General features: G+C 37.2%; 1 protein-coding gene across 2 annotated transcripts in view; it reads right to left on the bottom strand.

The window, feature by feature from the left end:
• The window catches only part of FMN2 (formin 2), a 307,908-nt gene that overhangs the window by 36,982 nt on the left and 243,953 nt on the right, over positions 1 to 26,973 (bottom strand). The window contains exon 16 of one of the 2 annotated variants that reach the window (XM_075995507.1): positions 4,553 to 26,771. The exons of the other annotated variant lie outside the window; for it this stretch is intronic. Within the exon in view, the coding sequence (XP_075851622.1) occupies positions 26,765 to 26,771 (7 nt within the window). The 3' untranslated portion in view covers positions 4,553 to 26,764. Of the gene's footprint in view, positions 1 to 4,552; positions 26,772 to 26,973 lie in introns of those variants that run through there. 2 annotated transcript variants of the gene reach the window in all.

Genomic DNA, 26,973 nt, shown 5'->3' with positions numbered 1-26,973 from the left:
GGACCATAAACTATAACACTAAGACAGAATTAGGAAAACCCACACTGTGGAGAAACTGTATAGGACATATGATCTAGTTTCTTCAACAACTAAATTTCAAGGAGGAAAAAGTGTTGCAGGGAAAACTATTATAGAAACTTAAGAGATGTCATCTAATTATAATGGTCAGAATTTCTCTATATCCTGTTCTAACAAACTAACAAAATAAAATTAGCTATATATAAACTAACTGGACTTTTGAACAGTGACTTGGTATTCGTTGATATTAGGACATTATAATTGTTCTTTAGGAGTGAAACTGGTGGTGGCTATGCTTTTTTGTTAAAAAAGGGTATCTTTTAGGGGAAATATATTAAAATGTATATGAATGAAATTATGTCTGTTGGGGATTTGCTTCAAAAATAATATGGGGGAAAGCAAGCAGTAGGGATATAGAGGTAAACCAAATTGTTGAAGTTGGAAAATGGATGCATGGATCCTTTGCACATCTTTTTTCCATAATAAAATAATAATTTTAAAAATCAGAAATGCATGCACATACAATGTTAGTACAAATAAATAATGGCTATATGTGTCTTTTAAAATGGCATTCTAGAAATATTTTTAAGAGGCTATAATATTGCTTTAAAGATCTCTACTGGACATTGTTTTTGTCTAGGAGTTCCATTCCACAGATAGTAAAAATAGACAGCTTTGGTTCCTTTGTTTGAAAAGGGGCCACACCACAAACTGAGAACTATTTTATATTCTTTCAAACTTCTCATCTGTTTTTAAGGCAAATGTGTCTGGGAACTGTGCACATAAAGAATGATTCAAAACTTGGTTTTTATTACAACCGAAGGAGGTGCTAGTCATTATCCTAAAATAGTATTTTCTTACCACAAGTGATGATCTCTATGGGGAAGCATGTTCTCCGCAAATGAAATACTATTTAAATAGCATATCGTCAGTTATTACCATCAGTTATTTCCCATCTGTGAACGGGATTTACAACGTAAAACCTTGGATTGAACCCCAACAATTGTGGCGGTACCTTGCCGCAGTCCAGGAAGAGGGTCCCACTGCTCTTCCCTTATTTGTCAGGGAGCAGGCAGTCACTATTTGCCAGGCGCTATGCATGGCAGAGCAAAGACAAAGCAAAATGCAATCTCTGTTCAGTGACTTTCCTGAAAAACATTTCTACCGGGTTAACAAATCAAAGAGCCAAGGTACAGGACAGAGCATTTGCCATTTCCTGCCTCAAGTCCATGAGCTGGAAGACAGACACTCGCTGGTGCTCTCAGATCTGGATCGCCCTCTCAACACTTTCTCTGCTACCAAATATTTGCTTCAAGAAGGGTAAACCCTTTCGTGATAATGTTCAGAAAATGACAGCATCTCCCAGTATCTATTCTTCAACAATCTGAAGAATTTCTAAAACAACTTCTTGATGTATAGCTCCAGGAATGATTGTGACTACAAGGAAAAAAACAAAACAAAACATCTTCATAAAAGCAATCAGGGGTGAGCAATTTAAAGATGCGAATCATCAGCAGAATCATCCATGGTTTTACTTTACTTTTTATTAGCTGATGCCAGAGAGACTTCTCGCTCCAATTACAGTAGTGTTATTACATCTTTTACCTACTGCTTTCTTGCTCCCCTCAACCTGGCCTCACAGAGCAGGACATGATGCCACTCTTGTTGTTAATCTGCCTGGAATGCTCTTCTCCCAGGGTCCACATGGCTGTCTCTCTCGCCTGGTTCAGATCTTTGCTCAGTGAGATCCTTATGAAAAGCCAAAGTTGCAACCCCCTGAATATTCCTTATTTTTTCCCCACAGCACTCACCACTATCAGAAATACGAGATATTTTCTATACTTGTTAACTGTCAGTCTCCCTCCACTAAAATTTAATCGCTATAAGGGATTTTTACCTTTTATGTACTCTGCTTTAGCCCCAGTATCTAAATACCACCTGACACCCAGGGTTGTTTGATAAATATTTCCTTAAAGAATGATCCTCTGCTGAACAAGTGGCCCAGGGGGTGGGGAACCTTTGGCCTTCTGATTTCAACGTTGTTCTTTTTTCAGCACCAAAGGAGGCAAGAAAAGCTTCATCTTTCTCTGTTGCACCCACTTAATAAAAGGATTTGTTCTGAAAAATGTGTGTTCAGTCAAAAGGCCACACTCAAGGATCCAGAAGGACACATGTGGCCCCAAAGCCACAGGTTCCCCACCCTCATCAGACCAAGATTTAGTTCTCACTCCACCCGGAGTGGATTTTTGTTGACATAACTTCTTTGAGCTTTGTTCCCTCATTTGTAAAAGGAGAATGACAGCATTTCCTACCTAATTAAATCCTTGTGAGGATTAAATGAGATCAAGTATGTAATGGGCTTTATTGGTTTGCCAGGGACACAGTAAGATCTACAAGTGACAGTCCTGTTATCACTGTAGCAGCCAGCAGGAAAGAGTCTTTGTTAGCCTTCCTGGTGTATTCAGAGCAAAATAAGACTGGGAACAACATCTTCACATAGAGAAGTTAAGGAGAGCAATTCCTTTCTCTCATTCCCATACCCCCATATAATTACAACTATACACATGGCATTTCTATAAATCAAAAACTGATGTCAATATGTCAGTCTCCCAGGGGAGAGCAAGCCAATGCCAGGGTGGAGCAACCACCCTTACCTACTCATCTATACAATTTATCTCATTTGGCTCAGAAGAAAGTTTGCAGCAGCTCCTGCCAAGAGGATTTCTTCATTTGTGTAGGAAAAAATATATATGCTTTCCCCCTGGAATCATGTAAAAGATGTGCAATAAGAAATTATATCCTTTAGCTTAACTGTACTTCACATGACTTTATTTCATATTTCATGACATATAGTTTATGTACATACAGACAAACACATATACAGAGCTTCCTGGTACCTAGTTAACAGACATATCATAGTCAACAGCTAACCAAAGAGACTTGCTGAAAGAAGTAAATCCATTTAATTTAACCTCCCTTTTCCTCCTTCCATGAATATAGCTGTAGTTGTCAGTGAAGCTAATATCACAATTCATATCTGAGTTGTTGTTCTCATGTTCTTTTGGGTCCCTAAGCTCTGTGCAGACAGGAATAGGTCATTTATTAATTTACATTCTCTCTAATGTTAATGCCAACAAGCTTTGGAACCTAAGTCCTCCCTCCCTGGCTCAACTGCCAATGTGGCACTTTGGGCTACGGTGAGAAACACTGTTATGTTTGTATGTTGTGTTATGTCTATTGTGGGTAGACGTCAGGGATCTGATGAGGTTATTTCTTATACACCCATGTTTGATTGGACTGGCCTTTTGCAAGTCAGCTATTCAGTTCTGGCCCAGTCTAAGTAGACCTGCTTTCCTCTTTGGTTCTTCTGTGACTTTTCCTCTTACTTTCTTGTCCTTTGGGAGTACAGCAAAAAGGCCAGGTACTAAACGAGAGTTTATACACACAATGAGAATTGCACGTGTCTGACTCAATTTAGTCCATATAAGCAGAACCAAGAACATAAAGCAACTTAGTATTAAATGCAAGTCCAAGAGAGCATACCAGTCTAAACGAACTGCCAAGGATCATCATCATAAATCTTCCCTTGCTTTTGCTTTCTTTATTGTGCAATGTTGGATTTTGTAATATTATTCTTCAGAACAAACTAAAATCTCAAGAGGTACATCATTTTCAGTTGAAGACTTCCCCAAGTAATTGCAATTTTTGGAATCCTAAATCATCAACTTCATTTCCATCTCTTTTCTCCACTCCTCTACAGGAACTTACATGAAGTGTAACAAATTTTATTACTCCAATAAGGAAGGAAAAATCCCCTTTCACTTATTATTAAAAGGCCTTTGAGAAGCCTTCCATGTCTTCTAAAAAGCACACAGAATACTCTTATCCCAACGCTCCAGGCAATGGAAAATCAGAGGAATTCAGAATCCTAAGAGGATAAACTGATATTTCTTTTCTCTTAAACTGAAGAACTGTGATATTTACACCTTCAGAGTAATTGTGATCTCAAGCAGCCAAATGCTTTTAGAAAAAAGGTACCTGAACACAAGAATAAGTATCAGCTCAGATAAGAGAGGGAAGGGAAGCTTAAAAATCCAAGTGACACATTTTCAGGCAATGACTGGTGCTGAGGAACAATGTAAGTTGAGACCCATGCTGATCCCAAAGATCAACAACTAAGAAAAGCTCTTAGAACCAGGAATCAGACAGCAACTACAGTCAACATATATTTTTGTATTAGAGCTATTGTAATAAGACCAAAAAAGAAATAAAAGGTATATAGATTGGAAAAGAAGAAATAAAACTGTCTTTATTTGCAGATTAATATATCTATGTAGAAAATGCCAAAGAATCTACAAAATAACTCCCAAAACTAATGAACAAAAAAGCAAGTTTGCAGGAAACAATTCAATATACAAAACTCAATAGTTTTCCTATATACCAGATAAGAATGATTATAATTTGAAATATATATATATATATATATATAATTTATAATAGCACCAAAAATAAAATAGTCAGGTATAAATCCAACACAATATGCATAAGATCTATATGAAAAAACTATAAAACTCTGATGAAAGAAATCAAAGAACCACCAAATAAAAGGAGAGATATTCCATGTTCATGGATAGGAAAACGCAACATTGTCAAGATGTCAGTTCTTTCCAACTTAATCTATTGATTCAATGCAATCCAATGTAATTCCTAGCAAGTTATTTTGTAGATATTGACAACTGATTCTAAAGTTTATAGTGAAAAGGAAAAGACCCAGAATAGCCAACACCATACTGAAGAAGAACAATGTTGGAGGACTGATACCACCTGACTTCAAAAGTTACTATAAAGCTATAGTAATCACGACAGCATGGCATACAGATAGACATACAGATCAATGAAAAAGAGTAGAGTATCCAGTAGACTATCACAAATATAGTCAACTGTATTTGATTTTTGACAAAGGATCAAAAACAAATCAAAGGAGAAAGGTCTTTTCAATGAATGGAATTGGAAAATTGGGACGTCTATCTTAAAAAAAAAAAAAAGAAACGAAACATAGACATCATAGCTCTCATCTTTCACAAAAATGAAAAAAATAAGGAAAGACCTGAAATACTGGTCACTAACTTGTGGAACAGTGTTAATAAAATGTAAATAATTTGAAGGTGTTATATTATTTGGAAAAGGGGGCAAAGATACTAAATAAATGAATATTGTTGATTTAAAGGTAGCTATTAAAAATAGAAGGAATAAAATGTATAATTTTCATGGTAGTCATGAGTATGCACCTTTCAGATCTCCCAGGCTTCCAACTGCAGAAAAAAGAAGTTGACCCGAGGGCCTTGGCTGCTATGCTCTGAAGCCCATCACTTCATTTTCACAAAGGCCCAGGTTTGCTTCAGGCTAGTGAGTGAGCAGCAAAGATACTGATGCAGGTGAAATCCTAGGAGACACAAGACCCTTCTAAAGAATGACTCTGGCTCAAGGACTTCCCATTGGCTCTGCCAAAACTTTTTTATAACTGCACTGCAGGCTAAGACTTTTCTCACCCAGCCTTCCTTCCTTCCCCCTCTTCCATGGAGGTTGGACCCGCATCAGGTCAAACAGCTGTCCCAGCTTCCTCTGGCTCCTTTCCTATTTTTCCCCAATAAATCCATTTTTGGCACTTGATTCTTGGGGAACCTGAACTAACAGCAAGACCACAAGTAGTCTTAGAAAACACAGGCAGTGAGATGGAGTTCTGGGACAGGTTTACTCACCAGCCTCCTGTCTCAAAATAGTCAAAGAATTAACTCACATGCAGACAGTCTTCTTTTATGTAATCTTTATATAATTTTACAAACCTACTTCTACATAATTCTTGGGCCAATTAAGTCCTAATGGAAAATCCTCAGTGAAAGAATTACTACAGAATATTCATCAGCAAGAAGAAAAGTCAATCCAGAAGGAGGGTCTAAGAAGAGTGGTGAAAAGAGAAATTCATTAAATATAGTTATTTAGTGAAACTTGAATCATTAAATGATCATTGATTTTTGAGCCTAAAAACTGGCAATAGAGTAGGAGAGTAGGATACAGGGCTGAGACCAGATGCAGGGGCTTACAGAGTGGGTACAGGTGTTAAAGAAAACCCTCAATCAGAAGCTAACCAGAGGGGCTGATAACTGCAGGCAAGAACCAGCTTCACCTGGCTTGTCAGCTATCTTTACTATCTTACATGAACTTGGGTTGTGGTTTGAAAATTTCTCTGCCCTTGAAATCACCAACACAGTTCTGAAACAACCATGTAAAGTATGAAAATGGGAGGGAATCCCATTCTAGGAGTTATTACCCAAATTCTTATGAATAGTAAAAGCCAACCCCTTAACCTTGAATATTCCTCCCCTCAATTAGTAGGACTTCAAAAGACTCATAACCACCTCCTCCCCGCAGTTGCTCTCTTTCCAGCCTGTTCACTCCCCTGTGCTGTCCCCCTCACCCCAGAGTGTACTTTTACTTTTCAATAAAAAAGCTGTTGCTTGCTTGGCTTATGTGGTACATCCTGAAATTCTTTTCTCTTGACCATAACAAAGAACTTGGACAAATCGCCACCTGGAGGCCAGTAGCAGTGACTAAAACTTGAGATAACAAGGAAATTAGGACAAAGTTTTTTTTTCCCTTATATTGCCTGGGAGGAGGAATACAATAATAAGTGACTTATTCTTTGTTAGAAAACTTATGTTTTAAGGGTAACTGCTAACAAACTGGAAATAAAAATCTACAAAGTCCAGTCCAGCAAAAGGTCAAAAAGGGGAGGATAAAGAAAAATATTCTCATCTACTAGGAGACTGGAAAGAAAAATAAAAAAAGCAAAGGAAAAAAAAGCACACTTGAGTATATACTAAGTTAGTATCAATAAATCAAAATATGTCAACAATCATAATAAATATAAAAGAATTTGAAACAACCATTAAGGAAAATCTAACAGAATGGATATTAGAATAAAAATTCAGATAAGTGCTGTTTACAGAAGGCATGTCTAAACCAAAATAGCCCAAACAAAAATAGATGGAAAGCATATACTAGGAAAATATTTTTTTAAAAGGTGGTGAAAAAATATAAATCAATAGAGAATTACAAGGCAAAGAGCCCCACTCGCAATAAAGAGGGACACTGTATAATGATAAAAAAGAACATTCCATCAAGAGATTAAAAACCATATAAAGTATATAGATTAAATTCTTCACAGAATTAAAAAACTGAAAATTCCACAATTATAGTGGGAGGTTATAATGGAGCCTTCTACAAATTGGTAATGATATAGATTTGAAATTTATGATTAATAAATTTGATTTTTTGATTTAATTCCACTGTATTCCACTAATTTAGCATGCCATGGATTTAAAAATGACATTATTTTATACACCACTAAGAAAAAGTCTTAATAGAAGAGTTCCTCCCTAAACACATGCTTATCATAAACTGAGATACTAAAGGACTCATGTAAAGACAAATGACAAAGAACTGCCTATGCTGAAAGGGACAGTAAAGAAGCTTACCTGCCTCAACTCTGACACTGGGTAGACAGATGAAATAAGCAAGCCACATGGAAATCATGCAGGTTTTCCATTTGAATTCACACTACCAGGCTTCATAAAGAATAAAACAAAACAATCCCTCAAGCTAAAGCAGAGAATTTAATTAAAGTGGTCTCAGGTCCGCAGTACCCTCAGTTCAACAACTTAAAATCAGGCCACATCAACAATTAGGTGGCGTCCACTGTCAGACGTATGCCAGTTTCAGAGACATTACAACACGAGAAAATGTACATCTGAGAAGTGATGAATCATAGAATCACACATACAACAAATTGATTCTTTTCAAGGAAATATGGATATTCATTAAACAGACTCCATACAATATCAAAAAGGAAGTCTCAATGAATTTTAAAGAGTTGGTATCATATAGATTAATAGAGATTAAGTTTTTTTAACTGCAGTGCAATTAACTGTAAATCAATTGGGACATACTTACAAACAAAACCAAAAAATGAAATCCCTACATTTGAAACAAACATAATGAATACACACATAAATAACTCAGTGTTTAAAGAGGAAATATCAAATAAGTTATAACTAAAAGGCAATAAAATACATTTTACAATTTAAAGTTACCTGGATATAGTTAAAGTAGACTTAAATGCAAAACTATAGCTGTACACACATGATTTTTTTAAAGGAAAATAAAAAAAAAAATGAATCATGCACACAACTGACAAAGCCAGAAAGAGTCAGTAGGTTAGAAAAAGAGTATATAGAACTATATAAAAGTATGACATGAAAAGCCAACAAATAAACCAAAAAACAGAAGAGCAGAGAGATAATCAACAAAATGAAACATCTGGTTCTTTCAAAAGACTAATAAAATAGACAAACTTCCTAAAAGACTGGCCATGAAAACATAAAAGGGGGCACAAGCCAATAACAGTAGCACCATAAAGGGACATGAGTACAGAGCGAGTGAGGAGAAGGATGACTATAAAGAGGAGAAAGAACAAACAGGCAAGAAACTGCTTTTAGATTATCTTCTTTGTTGTTCAAGTGGTTATTCTATAACAATAACAAAACAAATGCGTGGATGGCTATAAGGGAGAGGTTGAAAACAGGATGCAAAAGGATCCAGGTGAGATATCTTAGGGGAGGAGTTACTTCCCCCAGACTGGCGGAGGAAGAGAAGCCAGGTGTAGGCAGAAGTCGTCTACTACACAGAAAGAGGAAGGGGCTCCAGTCTGGTGGATTTACTCTATGAAACTGGAGGTGAGCAGTTTTTCCTAAAGTTGAGTGAGAGATGCAAAGAGGGAGAACAGAAGTTGGAGTCAGCTGGAGCAGTTTGAAACAAGAATATCTGGGGGGAAGATATCTTTCTGGATATCTATCTTATTTGACATTGTTGTGTCTAAGCTGTAGTTGGTAGTGTTCTGAGGACAAGGATGTACCTTAAACTTTGAAGCTCTTATAGCAGCTATCACATCCTTACCTATATTAACCACTCATTGAATATTTATTGCTGTGTACCGCAAACTTCTAGCCTACTTCTAAGTGAATGGTTATCATCACTATCTTATAGGCGCGTCATGCCAAACACTTTCCTTAAAGCCTAAGTATCTAAGATGCTCACAGCTTTGATATCACACATAGAGCGGAGAGGCTACATACTACAAGAATCATTATGATAGATTACCCAGGTCAGGTGGAGCCTGGAGTATTAATAGCAATTTTCCAAGTCATTTTTCTAGAACAGGGTGCTCTGAGGTCAATGCTATATAAATTCTGCTATGCTGCATCAATGTTACAGCTGTTTCTCAGGGACATGATGGTGTTTCTAACGCCAGAAACTTATTTTTAGATGTAATTTTCAGAAAGATGTATAGATCTATCTAAATAATCAAGTTCTTCGGATATATAACACATTTCCCACTAGTCTCACAAATCTTCACTACTATAGGTGGGCTCCACTTTTAGATGAGAAGCCCTCTGAACACAGAGCCAAAATGGTAGGATTTTATAAGCTTACAAATTAACTTTTTTCGTTACTTCTATTTAAACTTTCACCAACATAATTAAAGGCAAAAAAACCACATACACTTACTTGTAAATAATATCAGGATAAATATCTCACATTTATATGTCACCGGACAATTTACGAAGTATTTTAACATATATTCCTAGTTTTATCTTTGCACAGTTATTGGGTAGTAGGAAGGGCAGGAACGTGATAACAAAAACAGACTCTTTGGCAGAATTGGATAGCAGCAAAACAACCCTACAAACACCAGCATTTCATTAACTCTGGCTTTAAAATTTCATAACTGAATCCCAGGATTGCACAACAGACTTACTACGTGAGTAACATTCAACTTTTAAAGAGGTCTGAATTCCATTCTTGGCTCTATGCTACCTCACTCCCTGATACTGGCAAAGTATTAATAATTGGACAGAAGTGAGATTCTCTCTCCCCACTTCCTCATCTGCAAAACAGGCACTAAGCATTACCTTACTCATTCATCCTAAGAGTATTAGGATACTCTTAACCAGTTGGCTAAGGTCTCCCAAAGCAGCTTCCTCCTGTCATCTTAGATATAGATACAACAAGCACAGAAGATACAATCTTAGCTTTTGTTGGCATTAACAATTAGAACTATGACAAAGCTCTATTTCACAGGTCACCCCGAGACAAATTCAGAGATGTGAGGCTGGAAAAAGAAAACAATAATCATCAAATAATATCTGGCATGTTAAAAATGTACTTTCAGTGCTTGGATAAACCTCTGCTTCACAAGCCCAACAATATTTGTAAGATATTCCTGGCATGTTGAAAACCGCATAGCGTCGTCATACTGAGTGGAATACCTTTCCTGTAAGAGCGAACAAGGAGCCTCATGGCAGTCGTTGAGGTGGAAAACAAGCACTGCCAAGGAAGTATTTGCAAGCTAATTAGATTCTTTGGCAGCCTAACATTTTTGAAGACACAAATGTAGTTTATAACAAAGTAAAACTATTCCAGTTCTAGTACAAATATATAGAGCCTATCTCTTACAATTTCTGACCAACAGCAAAAAAAAAGTCACCAACGAGACACCACTAAAAGGTAATATTATATAAGCCACTGGGTAACTTTGATAGCCCTCCTATATTCTGTTGTCCCTGAAGATATCTCTTTATTTCTTCGATTATCCATTCTCCTTTCTCACCCAGAGGAAATACGCCCTTGTCTCAATATAAATGCAAGTCAGGGGCTCTATTAGGCATTCCTAAGCCAGTCAAAGCCAATGTATCTCAGAGGCCAAGGTGCAGGAGCTGAGCTATGACATTTCCTGATGGGCTGGTTGACCTGTTGGCACTAGCCATTAAAATAATTCTGCCCAAGAAGCTCTCCAGTTTTCACGCAACTCTTAAGAACCTTTAGCCTGCCCTTCCTCGCTGAGAACCATGTTTGTTTTCCTAAGTACAACCCCTTCCAAGCCCAACTCCCCTTCTTCTCCTCATACCTATGTCCCCATGAATTAGAGTTCCATGAAAATCACCACTGACTGGCTCTACCAACTCCCTTCTTAAGCCTTCTGGAGATCTGCCTATTGAGGAGGGTGGATATCTATACCCCACACCTTCTTTCTCTATTATGTTTATTTGCTACTTTTCCTTAAACAAAGCATGGCCCTCAATAGACTAAAGTATGTCACCCATAATGCTCTTTCCTGGAATCCTTCCATTTACCTGTCTCCTGCCCTCCTAAATGCAGAAAATCAAGGAAGGGAGCTTCCCTTGGTCTCCTCCAGTGCCCTTCCCAACCTCTGTTTCCCCATAATTTTGCCACGCCTGGTTTTGAAATTTCTGACATCACTTATACTTACTCAATTCTTCCTGTGATTCTAACTTCCTCACCACTGCTAGTAACTACACATCATCACTTTCTTGTGTTCTATGACTGTAATAATTGTCTACCCTAAAATACAGATTCTCTCTCGTTATAGCCTGTGATATATATCTAGATCTTCATGTGTAGCAACCAAAAGTCATTTCAAGAAATGGACCACCCATGTCCTTCTATATTCCACCCAGTCTCTCGGCTTCTGTCCTTCTCTAAATTTCTGATAAAAAATAGCTAACCCTCAAAATTTCCACTTCCTTATTGCCTTCCATCCACTGCAATATAGCTTCTGACCTAATTACTCAAATTGGGGTCAAAATTCAAATAAAATAGTTTTTGATAACAGTGCATGCACATTGTCTTCCCATTACTAAAACAAATTAATATTTTGTCTTTAGGTGTAAATCATAGTTGTTCTTAAGCTTTTCTGCTACCTTTGGTTTACCTAGACTTCTATAATACAACATTCCCCTATTTTTCTTCTTTTCACTTTGAACTGGCTTCCCTCTCCACTGTTTGATCCTTTTCGGCCGGCGGCAACTCAAACATGGTATTTCTCGAGGCTTTGGTCTTAGGCCACTGATCATCCGTGGCCACCATCTTCCAGCGTGATGGCACGTACTCTCATAATTTTTGCTTCCACTTGTTTATGCTGCTGGCGTACAAAGTTCAACTGCCTGCCACGCCACCCCCTTGAGCTTCAGAGTCAAACACTGAACCAAATACTCAGCATTTCTACCTTTGGCTTACACACATTCCCAACTTCTCATCTTATCCTTATTTCAGTTTTAGAAACACTACCTTCATTTCCCACATCTGAAACCTGAGGATCATTTGAGAACAACATTGAACTCAAGAAGGATATGAGACTCCAAACAGAAAAAAAAAAAAAACAACTTTCCAGCAGAGTAAATAAAAAAAGGCACACACCAATGTCCATGATGTGTGCTTTCACCCCGGGAACAGAGAGAACACTAAGTGCTTCTAAGTGGAAAAAAAGAGGTCAAACACAAGGATGCCAATCAGAGTGCCGTTAGACTTCTTAAAAGCAACTCTGATGAACTACTATTGAATTATCCTGGATGGAGCTGGAGCCCATTCTTCTAAGTGAAGTATCACAAGAATGGAAAAAGAAATACCACATGTATTCGCCATTAAATTGGTACTAATCGATCAACACTAACGTGCACATATGGAAGTAACATTCATAGGGTGTCGGGCAGGTGGGGGGGTGGAGGGGGGGTAAATCCACACCTAATGGATGCGGTGCGTGCTGTCTTGGGGATGGGCACATTTGTTGGGTAGTGCAAAGGCAATTTATGCAACCAAAGCATTTGTACCCTCATAATACTCTGAAATAACAAATAAATTAAAAAAAATTTTTAAAAAGCAACCCTGAAGACTAGAGGATAATAAGGAAGTAATCTCTTCAACTATCTATGGGAAAATAATTTTCAAGTAGGATTCTATGTCTACATAAACTACCAACTAAGTGTGAGGGAAGAATACATTTTTGAGAACTCGCATGGCTGAAAATATTATATATATTTATATTGTATTACTTTCCTCCTAGACAACCTTCCTAACGAAAAATTGTAATACAAATATGTTAGGATATTGAAGAAGAAGAAATAGGATAGGGACTAAGCAAGAGTTAAAATCACATCCATTATTATCGTAAGTTAACAGATAATAGATAATGGCTAACTTAATAAAGAATGAAATAACACTAAAAGTACATTATTGAAAAACGTGGTAGAAAATACTGGTGGAAACAGGTGAGAGAAATGTGAGAGAGAACAGGGGTGGGTGAGGCAGAGAGGCTGGGGCTTTTTGTTATAAGCCTTGTGGTACTAACTGACATTTTCAACTATGTCTACACTTACAACTTTGAGAGGAAATAAAAATTAATACAAAGTGAAATGAACTAGACAAGGCAACATACATGTGAAAAAACATGAGGATAACAATAAGCTGGGAAAACCTTTCCTAAACAGACTTGACTACTGTGTTTCCTCTGCAACTTGTTACTTAGGGAAAGACCAACAGACCATGATTCACTCAGAAATCAGTGACAGAAACAGAAATAGACCTTAACATCCTGTGCCTACGATGCTGGAAAACCTCCCCATTCTAAATCCTATAAAATTTTCCAATATTTCCTTCCAGTTAAAGTTTCAATTTTAACATCTATTTCCTTAATCTTTTTGAAATTTATTTGGCTGATGACCCAAGGTAAAAATCTACAAATCTAGATCTGCTTCGAACAGAACTTCATCCTAAGGTTGATTTTGCCCTTGTGAATTTCAAAACTTGGCTTCAATTATTTCAAATTATCTTATAATTTTGCTGCTGTCACTGTCATTGATTTACCCACTGAGGAATTTCAAACAGAAACCCTTACCAATAGTATTTGGCTTCCTGATCTGGGACTTGAATATGTCTCAGGATGGAATTTAAAAAATATCAAAGAAAAAAATGCTAGTATCTTTTAACACCTACATTTTTTTATATCAGCTAACTACATTGTGTTTTTCTGACTTATATACTATTACCTGGGAGATATTCCATCCTCTACTCATTGTGCTCTAATCTTATAATTAACCTTGCTGAATTTACTCAGCATCAAATACTAAGCATCATAGCTGAAATAAGCTACCAAGTTTTGAATTTGGACATGTAATTTTAAAATTAGGTTTTTTTAGTTAAAATCATATTTAAGTGGGTAGTTATTTATGGTTACTGATTTTTAAAGTATTTTACTGTAAAAATTACATAGATATTCATTTCCTCACATTCCTAGTACATTTTGACCCTGAAATACACAAATTATTAAAAAAATGCCATTGCCTAATTCAATATAATATTTACTGACTGTAGATTTATCAAACCAATAAAGATGCTTATTACTACTTGTTTTCCTTATCATCTGGGCCTGTCTATTAAAACCCATACAGGATAATTTATGGAGTTTACACAACTATTACAGTGCTAAATAACTGTGCATGTACATGTTATTGGAAACGACAGTGAAGAGATGCCCTCCAGGTACTTATATTAGGCATTTATTAGAACAGAATTTAATTTTTTCTGTTTTAATTTACTAAAACAGAATTTAAAATTTTCTATAGTATTATTTATGAAAAGCACCTTTAACACTATGTAAAATGTCTTATGCAAATATATACCCTAGGTATAGAGACTGCTTTAAAAAATGAAGCTGAAATTCTGTAACCTCACATTTGAGAGCATGGCTTAGCCACTTAAATAGCAGAGTTGATAGAATATGTATTTCAAATAAAGTTGAGAGGTATGAAATATTATCTTAATTTATCCTTATTTAATCAGGAACATATGGGATGTGACTAAACGAGAAAAGGAAAGATAAGTTGTATGAGTTTTGAAAAAAATGAGAACATTTTATATTCATAAATAAAGATAGACATTAAAGGCCCTTAACACAGATTTTAAAAATATGTGTGTCAACCTACACTGCACTGTATTTTTCCTAAGATATCAATGGAGAATATGAGAGCCTTCAAGAGAAGCACAAGGATATGAGTTTTATTTTCTTTCTCTTTTGATTATACCTGTACTCTGAGTATAGTTTGAATATTATGACAATAATTTTATGGTTATTTTTAATGAATCTTTATTTTAGGTTCTCTAAATAAATAACTACCAAGTACCTATCCTACCAATATTCAACCATGGTTTCAACTGTCATTGAATGCTTGAAAGGAAAATCATCTTTAAAATAATAAAGTCTAAGTTTCAGGTTACAAAAGAAGAACTTGGGATATGATAGTCTATTGGATATTCACTTATAACACCCTAGAATAAAACAAAGAGGGGGAGTAGCTACTGCAATGTCTTTATCATGTCCTCTATTCTCTCCCTCCCCATTTTTTACTTTCTAATCTCTGTTGTTCTTTGTTGTTCTTATTGCCTTTTTCATTCTCTGTTCTCTTTCTGGTAGATTCTTAGACTCTTAAGTAAATCAAGAATCTTTGGCCTAGTTTCTCATACATTTCTTAGATCAATTCAGAAAACTATGTCAAATATTCCCAATTCCTTTAACTTAATTACAATGTTTTCAAATCAAGTACTTTTGATCAATGCATGAATTTTTCTAGAAAAAAAATTCATGATTTATTGCTAACAGTGTTAACAAACAAAAACTACAAAAAGACTTTATGAATTATTTTGTAAGAATATATTTTCATAACATTTAAAAGAACCCCCAGTCACTTTGGCAACAGTTTTAGTGGGTTAACTAATATACAATAGGGTTTGGCAATTTTCTAGAAGTAGCATGTGAAATCTACATCTATTCATGTTAATCTAGGGTTTCATGTGCCAGTAATAACCTTTCTCTTTCAAAAATCAGTATAGATGCAAGTTTCTATGCCATAGTATTACCAGAGGGATGAAAACATATTTTCACTGCAAATATGCTAATGTTTCTCCTTAAGAGACTCTGTGACCAGGAGTGGGGTTGTGACCCTGGTCTCACCCAGATGGGCTAATGTTGTTTTGGGGAGGAGGTCGGAGAGGAGCTGTGGAAAACCTTGGACTTTTGAAACATGTTGTTGTTTGAATCAAAGTAGAAAAATGCATATTCTTTAGGGGAAAAAAAATCTGCATTTATTGTATACTTATTGCACGTTGAGTTACTGGGTTAAATAAAATATTTACAGGATCACATTGAATTCTCAGAACAAATGAAGGAAACTGGAGTAGAAAAATTAATCAGACTGCTATAGACCTGGACATAGGGGCTATCTTCCTCCTCGACACTCTCTGTGGATGTGTGATTTCAATGGTGCTAGACCGAAGCCGTTATTTCCCTCCTCCAATTCTGATTGCCAGCTTGACAGTTAAGTGTAGCTGTAATTTCTAAAACTCCAAGTCCATAACAACATTGCCTTTCATGATACATGGACATTCTTCATGCTACTTTTAAAGTTTACCCGCATCTGATAGATGTAATATTCAGCAACAGAAAATGAAATGATGAAAGAGTTTCACTGATGTAAGAGTTCTCACAATGAAAAAAAAATTCAACTTACAAAATATATACAAACGTACTCAATATATACAGAAACATCTCTTTTCAAGATGGCTATATCTGTAAGCCATAGTGTTCCACTAGCACTTTCCTTCTTCCAAAAAAGTCAACGTGCCATTTTTTTTTTTTTCCTAACATTGACTTTAGAAAACTTGCCTCACCCATAAGCCCAGGCTGGGGTAACTGATGACTTTGATGATCTCATGTTGCCTGTTTAGGAGTCAACTAGATTCACCCCTTTGAGAATTTGCAATAAAACTCATAGAGAAAATTCAGACTTGAGTCATTAGTGGCAGGACACTGTGATAAACATCAAGTACAAATGATACCAAGTAATTACACTGTCCTTACTCTCTGTGCCCGGCGCTGTTCTATTATCCTTATTTTAGAAATGAGAAAATGGAGGGACAGAGCGTTTCAATAACTTTCCCAAAGTAAAAAGGGGAGGCGGGGGACTAAAACCAGAATTTGAACTCCCGATTGTTTCTCAGCGCTGGATCCTAACCACAGCCTCATACACTGTACACTTTGCCATGACAGAGACCCTGTGCTTGGATCCGCCTCATTTCGCCCCCTCCCTCCTGAGGCTGTGGAACTCTGCCTTGCATTCTAGAGGCCTCTGAGAAAAAAAAAATGCCTTTTGCAGTATAATTTAATTTAATGTGGCTCTTTATAACCACATGAGACCTTCTAAGGACACTCTTTTAAAGCTGAGTTCTAATTCGCCTCATAAAATGTGTATGTAGATAAAATCACCTATAACTGCTTCACTTTCTCATGTTTTCATTCTTTCCAAAAAAAAAAAAAAAATCTTTTCTCTCCTCTGACAGTGATCTTAGACTATATTTATTTAGCTAGTTTTTCTGGAATATCTACCGTGCTTGAAGTATATTTTCTCAAGTTGTACAATCCTAATGAATTTGCATCATGTTACCATGGTTAAATACACCTGATAACCTCAATTATTAACCCTTACCCTTTCTATTAATTCCATTTTTAAAAGATGCAAGACAGTGGACAAAAATAGCATACCCCTCCTTTCTTGCATTATCTTCTTCTTCCTACACTACAAGCATTTCGAGAACACAGTGACTGAGAATCTCCAGTAAACACATTGTGAGTTCATTACTCTTCTTTTCGTTCTTAGGGGACAAAAGTTTAGGAGTTCTAACCTCCATTAACTGGGAGGGGAACGTAGCTTCTGGTGACAGTTTATTTCACTGTAGGCCAAAATGTATTTTTAAATATTGGGGTGGGAAAGATCTTCTCAACTTTATACAACAAAAAAGCTTCCATTTTTATAGCAAAACTTTTTAAAAGGGCAAACATTCTTTGATGTTTCCTTTTTATTTATCAACCCAATCTGGAAAAAAAAAAACATATTAAAACTCTCTGAAGCAGAAAGTCCTAAAGTCCTTCTGTTCTAAATGTACTAAAGCTAACAAAAACATTTCAGGAGACCCCCATCACCTCAGAATATTCCTTTTATAACTTTCACAGGCCAGAAAATCTGCAAAGGGTATCACGGATTCCCACACTGTTAAAAGTCACCGGTTTCCTAAAAATCTAGAACATGCAGCCACAGAAGAAAACCCATTTGTGCAAAGAAAAGTGCTGTCTCTAAAACTTACCACCGTAAATCTTCCGGCAGGATCAGAAGTAGTTAACTAAGAAACCCAAATTGGGAAATAACAGACTCCAACGTTGTTTTACATTATCAATATTGTTAAGGGAATGATGTCATTGTTTGGGGCTTTTGCAAAGACATTCCATGTCACTTCAGTTTTAATACCAGGCTGGAGCCTGCCTGGTCGGCCAGCACAAGCCAGATAAACACAGACCTGTAGTCTTTCTATTCATCTCCGGATAGTTACTCAGAAAGATTCTGGAAAATATGCCTATTATGAACTAAACATTTCACTTTTCATTTTATCCATGTGCCAGAAGTCCATTCCTCGGATAAACACTTTACAAACTGACACTCTAAAAGTCACTAAACATGATAAAGTATGTGTGCATCAGTTCAAGACTGATTAAATATTTTCTCTCCCATGACGAATGAACAGTTACATACTATATGAAACCATTGGCACCAACATTCTTTTTTTCTTTCTTTCCTTTTTTTTTGTGTGTGTGTCTCTATTTCACATGAAAGATTAATTTTCCATTTCAACTCATTTGTTATGCAATCCTGGCTTTGGAAAAATACCACTCAAGCAATGTTACATGCAGAAATAGTATTTATTTTTTAAAATATCCGACACAAAGTTCTTTCACAAATGTGCTTTCCTCCTTTACTATTTCTTGACTTCTATTCCTGGTTGTTTCCAGTTGCCTTTGCTATTATTTAAGTGAAATGAGGGAGAATATTTTTTGAAAAGATCCTATGATGTGCGTTTAAGTATGTTTTAAAACTATACAGTCAAATCTTTACCAAACAATTAGCATGTATGGCCTATCAAAAATGCAAACATCTTCAAAATAAACGTTTTAATCTGTCGGAAAAGTCACAAATTTCCTAGAAAAAAAATCCCTTTAAAATGGTCAGAGTGGTGCACACGTGTTACTTTGTTTGCTGTTACCCATAAAGGGTGATTTCAGTGTTATACCACCTTTCACACCCTGATTTTCTTTGCTTAGAATGTCAAGTCAATGGACTGACAAAGGTAAGTTATCTAATAGCTGCAATTTAATTAAAATTTTGCTTTTAATCATTTCTATCAGCTTTATTGATGTCAGAATTAAAGTTAGTAAAATTAAAGCAACTGACAGCCAAAATAAACAGTGTTTCTAAAATCTGTTCTTTTTCTATTTCAAAAGTCCGTTTCACCCTAAAATATGGTTTTTACTTGTGGAATTTAAAGACACAGAAATTCAAAGAAAAAAAAAATTAAAGTTAGCCATAATGGATAAAGTCATAAAGATTTCAGAGTGTGGTTGGGTTATGTCTATTTCATAACCCCAAGTCTCATTATTCTCTAAATGTAAAGGAGTGGACACTTATTGAACAAATTCAACAATTGCTACATTCTCTGCCTATGAGGCGACATAGACTCTAAGTAATTCTGTGGGAAAATGAAAACAATCGTATTTGCTTTGGTGATACTTTTCCACAATTGAAGAAAGACATGTATGCTAATTAAAAATAAAATAAAAGCAGAAGCTGAAATAAACACACACAGTGTGGATGTGGCCAACACATTTTGCTGAAATCCGTCCTGTAACACAATATGATAGCTTGGCCTGCCCAGAGAAATCGTCTGAAGATGAGATTTGCCTTTGGGTTCTGGGTGTGATTCAGGACTCATCTGTCCAGCTGCCTTACTTTCTGGGAGAACGGAAGAGTTTATTCAAACTATTTATGCAAAAGCTATATATTTTTATTCATGTGAAATAGGAGCTCAAAGTTTCACTTTTCAGATTAACAGCAAAAAAAATGTGTGAATAAACACAATTAGTACAGAAAAACTATGATGCCAACAAATGAAATATGAAAAGAGATCTGACTCACTTTAAAAAAACACACTAAACCTTATTTCTTTTGAATATTTTTACTGATAGAAAATAATTCTAATTATCCTAATTCTTGATACAAGTTTAGTGTATCCATTTTAATGGACTAAGGGCTAGAACGTTTTTTTTAAAAAAGCATATTAAAACATAAAGACAAAGAGTATACTTCCTTTCAAAGCAAGCTGATAATGTGTGTGTGTGCAGCTTATAAAACATTTTCACGTGAATACGTTTTTCAGAGAGGCCTTTTACAAGTGGCACGTGGAGAAGTTTTGCAAAGAACAAGGCATGCCATTCCTACGGCAGCCCTAGAGGACGGAAGGGCCAGGTTCTATTCCTTTTACAAATGATGAAGTGGAGGCCCAGGCACTTTATGTGGTTTATCCACCTGCAATTCTGGGGCGGCAGAGTGGGCTAAGAGGAAATGTCACTGTCCTGCCCACCACACGGTCCTGCCTTCTTCCACGGAAACCTTGGTAGGCATATGGAACTCTAAATTGTCTCAGAAGCTTTGGGAAACTTCTCTTTTGGTACAGAAAAGGCTCTTCACTCACTATGTGAGCCTCCTTTGATCCCTAGGGCACTGGATAGCCCAACTCAGCCATCACAATTATCTGTAAATGACTCAGCCACCTCTAAAAAAAAATCAAAGCACATAAATTTGCCACGAATTTGTCACTGGGTCTCTTGCCACTGGGTATAAAGTAAAACTAAACCATCTTGAGCTATAACAGCATCACTGAGATAAAAACAGAACTTCACTGGAAAATTCCTTTGACTAGGAGATATTCATACAACTGAAACGTCCCCGTTTATTCTGTACCCCACAGTTAACAGGCTAATTAATGGAAGGCGGGAAGATGAAGATGACCCACTTTGTGGTACTTAAACCTGCAGACCAAATGGAAGCAATCTGTTTATATACCGTCTTTACCTCCAAAGTAGATTTCGTCTGGCTTATAATAATATGCTATGCAGAACATAGTAACTATAATAAAAATAAAAGGAGAGATGGAAGACTTGAGAAATATATGCCTAAACACATATTCCCTGCTTTTTCCTCCCTCGGGACCTTACTGAGACAATAGAAATATTTAGGGAGAAAACGAAGTGAGGCTGTGTGTATATGTGCGTGCACATGTATATGTTTTATTTCAATTTTTATTGGTGGTGGCAGTGGGGGGAGGTGGCCAATTCAAGCACAAAGAAGAGTGTCATAAAAGACCGAGGCTTTGGGTACTAAAAAAAATTTTTATAGTTGGAGAGCACATTTGGCGATCCACTGTTGAGAGTGGGATGGTCTCACAGTTAGAAAGGAGACCTAGGACTCTAGAATCTGGGTCAAAGTCCACCATTCCTTCAAAAGCCAGAGAGGAGGCGGCCATCTGAGCAGAAGCCCTTACTTAGTACCCTGGGCGGAAATGTTTCTGCCTGCTCACATACACAGCCCTAGGAGAACCAGTGGATGCAGCTAATGCTGGTATACTTACTGTGTGGATATTAGACAGACTATATGCAGGAATGTATGGTTTTACTTTTAAGCCTGGCTTCCCAAGAGTTGTCCCTGCGTTAGAGCAGCTTATCGTTCAGCCAGTGTTTGTGCTGAAGCCCTTAGTGCCAGAGAGCCTTAGAACATGTGTTGATGGAACGTTGATGCATTGATGAAACGTTTCCAAGACTGCCCCACCTCCTGGCCCGAGGCTCAGGAGTGGGTGCAGTCTAGTATGCTTATACACAGCCTTCCTAGCCTCTGGGATTAATCTGTAATCCCAGATGGCTATCTTTTTGGCTACAGTTTTCCCTTGTTCTCTCCATTGAACTTCTGATAGCTTTGCCATTTTGTTTGCTGCTGCTGTATCGCAGACCTACAGGTGCCCCCTCAATTGCTCTCCACCGAGACCTCCATTGTTCTGGACAAAGCCCTTAGGTATGGAACTCTCCCGGCTCTGTTCCAGATACAATCAGTCCTCTTAGCTAGAGCTCCAGACCTCTGGACAGGACTTCTGCGCACAGGCACAAGGGCTAAAGCTAGGATTGGGACACAGGCCCACTTCTCCCACACTGACATTCTTACCCTATAAGCAAGAGCTGAGGTGCCTTCCCGCTCCTGGCATAGAATATCCACCCTAAAAGTCAGCTGGGGTGGGAGCATTAGGGCCCAGATTTCTTGCTCTGCTATATCTGAGATAGAGCTTCCACCCTACAAATTGGGGCCAGGTTGAGGATGGGGGGTGCCTCTTAACACCTTGCACCATTAGTCTGGAGCAGAGCTTCTGCAATAAGCCGAGGTGGAGGGATGAGCAGTGTAGACAGCCTGCTGACGCAGGGGGAAACCACAGCCTCAGCTGGGGCAAGTGGGAGAGTGGAAGTCCCCACCTTGGTGGCCACACCTGCCTGGATTAGCATTCCTGCTGCAGATCTCCTAGAGCTGAGTTGGAGGGGACAGGCTGTGACGCACATGCCACAAACTCTCACTGTTCTTACCACGATTTAGTAGGTTTTCTTGAGTGAACGATTCTCCCCTTGCTGTGTGCCTATAGAATAATTTCTAGAAATGTTAAATGACTGTTTTATATAGTTTTCTCCAGTTCAGTGGGTGGTTGTTGGGAAGAGAGTTCAGGCTGGAAGTCAGTCTCCCATGCTCAGGTATTCTGTGAATGTAAGGGAAGGGAATTTTGAAAACCTCTATGAGGTTGGTGCTCTCTCTATATATTTAACTCATGCACTTATTGTGAACTGACCATCGCACTTAAAATGTGGACATTGTTTCTCTTTTTTCAAAGATAAGGACACAGATGCAAAAGCTGAGGTAAGTCCTTGGAACCACAGTGCCAGCAGTTTGGCGCGGGTACTGAAATACACATCTGGTGTCAAAATCTATGCTAATTAACCATGCCAGCTGCCCAGCACCGATTCAATGCAGATAGTGAGAAACACAAAAACAAATACGTGGCCTGAGTCTGAAATCTAACTCTTTTCTACCACCAAACTTTTTATAATCCCTAATTATAAAAAGAATGTGAAAATAATATAGCAATTAACATGTATTGATCACTTACTAAGTACTAAGCATCTTTCAGGGATTATTTCATTTAATTCTCACATGCAAAGTTGACACTATGATGTTGGCGTTAATGTCATAGAGCTATCACACGTGAGAGGCAGGATTGAGACTCAAAAGGCTATGGGATCAGAGTGACACTGGCTTCCTGCATAGAATTACCACTGATTATCTCCCAGGTTACACAGGATAACTGAGAAAATGGTATAGAGACTTACTTCTTTTGGAAAATGTCAAATGTTTCATGTTAGTCATTATTCTTACTTTTACTTTTGAACTTAATTGTAAAAAGATGGCTCTTTTACTAAGTTTTGTCATTAGCCAGTAATTTTTTCATGTGACTAACTGAAATTTCTCTTTGTTGTAATTTAAGGTCTCAGTTTTTTCTTCTCATAGAAAAGGGACAATTCTATTTACCAGTTTGCCTAGGACGATATTTTATATCAACCCAAGAACTACAAAATATACGATATCTATTCACAGAATATAAAGAATTTTGCCTACTAAAGTAATAGCAGAGACCTTTTTTTTTTTGAGACAGAGTCTTGCTCTGTCACCCTGGGTAGAGCGCAGTGGTGTCTTCACAGCGGCAACCTCAGACTCCTAGGCTCAAGCAATTCTTCTGCCTCGGCCTCCCAAGTAAAGCATTTTTCCTCAAGAATAATCAAACTTCTCTTACAGAGTGTAATAGTTCATTTTATGTGTCAACTTAGCTAGGTCACGGTGCCCATTTTTGGGTCAAACACCAGTATAAATGTTGTTGTGAAGGCATTTTTTAGGAGTGATTAACATTTAAATCTAATATAATCTAACATTTAAATCTTCTCAAAGTCTAATCAGTAGACTTTGAGAAAAGCAGATTCCTCTTTATAACATAGCTGGGCCTTTTCCAATTAGTTGTAAGGTCTTAAGACTGAGGTTCCTGAGTAGAAAGGAATTCTGTCTGCAGACTTCTTTGGGACTCAAGATTGCAACATCAATTCCTACCAGAAATGCCAGCCTGCCCTGCTAATTTCAGACTTGTAAACTTGCAAACTCCCCTACAATCACATGAGCTAATTCATTAAAATAAGACTACTTCTCTTTATATGTGTGTGTGTGTGTCTATAAACATACATATATACACAAAAAAACAGGTATACAGCGGATATTGTGCATTAGGTTCAATAAAGTAAATATTGTAATAAAGTGAGTCACATGAATTCTTTGGTTTCTCAGCATACAAAAGATATGTTGACACTATAATGTAGTCTATTAAGTGGACAGGTGCATTATGTCCAAAATACAAAGTACATACTTTAATTAACACTTTGTTGCTGAAAACTGTAAATGATCATCTGAGTCTTCAGAGAGTCATAATGTTTTTGATGTTGATGGTTATGAACTGATCAGGGTGGTGGTTGCTGAAGGTTGGGGTTTCTATGGCAATTTCTTAAAATAAGATAACAATGAAATATGCCTATTGATTGACTCTTCCTTTCACAAAACATTTCTCTGTACCATGTAATGCTACTTGATAGTATTTTACCTGCAAGACTTGTTTCAAAGTTGGAGTCAATCCTCTCAAACTCTGCTACTACTTTGTCTATGAAACCACTTTCTTTGCTCATTCATAAGATGTGAGTCTTCATCATCTCCTTAAGTTTTATCATGAGATTATAACAATTCAGTCATATCTTCAGGCTCCAATTTTAGTTCTAGTTCTGTTGCTGTTTCTACCACATCTGCAGTTACTTCCACCACTAAAGTCTTGAACCCCTCAAAGTCATCCATGAGGACTAGAATCAGCTTCTTCCAAACTCTTCTTAATGATGACATTCTGACCCTCTCCCATGAATCACAAAGGTCCCTACTGGCATCTAGAATGGTAAATCCTTTCCAGGAGGTTTTAATTGACTTGGACAGATCCATCAGAGGAATCACTACCTTTAGCCTTACCAACTGTATTTCTTAAATAGGAAGACTTGAAAGATGAAATTACCCCTTGATCCATGGGCTGCAGAATGGATGTTGTATTATCAGGCATGAAAACAATGCTCATCTTCCTGAACATCTCCATCAGAGCTCTTGGGTGACCAGGTGCATCATCAATGAACCTGGTCACCTGAATATTTTGAAAGAAATCTTTTCTTCTGATGAGCAGTAGGTCTCAAGAGAGGGCTTAAAATATTCAGTAAACCATACTATGAAGAGAAGTGCTATCCTCCAGGCTTTGTTGTTCCATTTATAGAGCACAAGCAGAGTGGATTTAGCATAATTCTTTAGGGCTCTAGGAATTTCAGAATGATCAATGAGCAATGGCTTCAACTTAAAGTCACCAGCTGCATTAGCCCCTAACAAGAGAGTCAGTTTGCCCTTTGAAGCTTTGAATCCAGGCATTGACTTTTCCCCTCTAGCTATGAAAGTTCTATATGGCAACTTCTTCCAAAAGAAGGATGTTTCACCTAAATTGAAAATCTGTTGTTTAGTGTAGCCATCTTCATCAATAATCTTAGCTAGATCTTCTGGAGTCCTTGCTACATGCAGCTTCTCCACAGCACGTGCTGCTTCACCTTGTACTTTTATGTAAGGAAATCAGCTTCTTTCCTTAAAACTCATGAATCAACCTCTGTGAGCTTCAAACTTTTCTTGTGCTGCTTCCTCGCCTCTCTCAGTCTTCACAGAATTAAAGAGAGTCCGGACCTTGCTCTGGATTTAGTTTTGGCTTAAGGGAATGTTGTGGCTGGTTTGATCTATCCAGACCACTCAAACTTTCTCCATATCAGCAATAAGGCTCTTTTGCTTTCTTATCATACATGTGTTCACTGAAACGGCACTTTTAATTTCCTTCAATAATTTTTCCTTTGCATTCACAACTTGCCTTAACTATTTGGTGCAAGAGGCCTACCTTTCAGCCTATCTTTGCTTTCAACATGCCTTCTTACTAAGCCTAATCACGTCTAGCTCTTGATTTAAGGTCGAGATGGGTGACTCTTCCATTTGAACACTTAGAGGCCACTGTACGGCAATTAATCGGCCAATTTTCCTGTTGTGTCTCAGGGAATAGGGAGGTCTCAGGAGAGGGGGAGATGGGGGAGTGACCAGTCAGTGGAGCAATGGGAACATACACATTTATCAAGTTTGCCATCTTAACATTCATGTAGTTCATGGTGCCCCAAAACAATTATAATAGTAACATCAAAGATCTCTAATCACAGATCACCATAACAGATATAATAATGAAAAAGTTTGAAATATTGCAAAAGTTACCAAAATGTGACACAGACACACAAAGTGAGCACACAGTGTTGGGAAAAATGGTGCTGTTAGACTCTCTGGTCGCAGGGTTGCCACAAAGCTTCAATTTGCAAAAAACGCAATATCTGCAAAGCATAATAAAGCGAGCACAGTAAAACCAGGTAGGCCTGTGTGTTTACATATATGTCCAATTGATTCTGTTTCTCTAGCAAATTCTGACTAATAAGAGAGAGGGGAGAAGAAGAGATGATTGAGGCAGAGAAGCAGGGAGACTGCTGAGATAGTTTTCCATGTTCACCCACAATTCCACGTCTCCATTCTGGAAGTGAAGGTGCAGCCAAAGGAAGCTCGTGGCTTCTTACCTAGACTTTACTTTTGAAGGTAGAAATTCAATAGCTTTTCATAACCAAACTCTGAAACAGGGTCCTGCTCTTTTCCTTCTTTCTTGTATTTCCACAGTCCTAAACCCTATTTAAAAGAGAAGGTGCTAAGCTATTCACGACAATTTGGTATTGAACAGAATTATACATCACCCAGCATCACAAAAATAAAATTCATAAATTCATTGCAAAATGAAAGTACACCATTTTATTAGATTTGTTTTCGTTTTATGCTTGAAAAGAAAAAATTGAACTAATAATTGCTTCCTTCAGATGAAATAAATATACTG

This window comes from Microcebus murinus, chromosome 19 (genome assembly GCF_040939455.1).
Source record: "Microcebus murinus isolate Inina chromosome 19, M.murinus_Inina_mat1.0, whole genome shotgun sequence".
Classification (NCBI taxonomy): domain Eukaryota; kingdom Metazoa; phylum Chordata; class Mammalia; order Primates; family Cheirogaleidae; genus Microcebus; species Microcebus murinus.
This window is presented reverse-complemented; position numbering and strand designations above follow the sequence as displayed.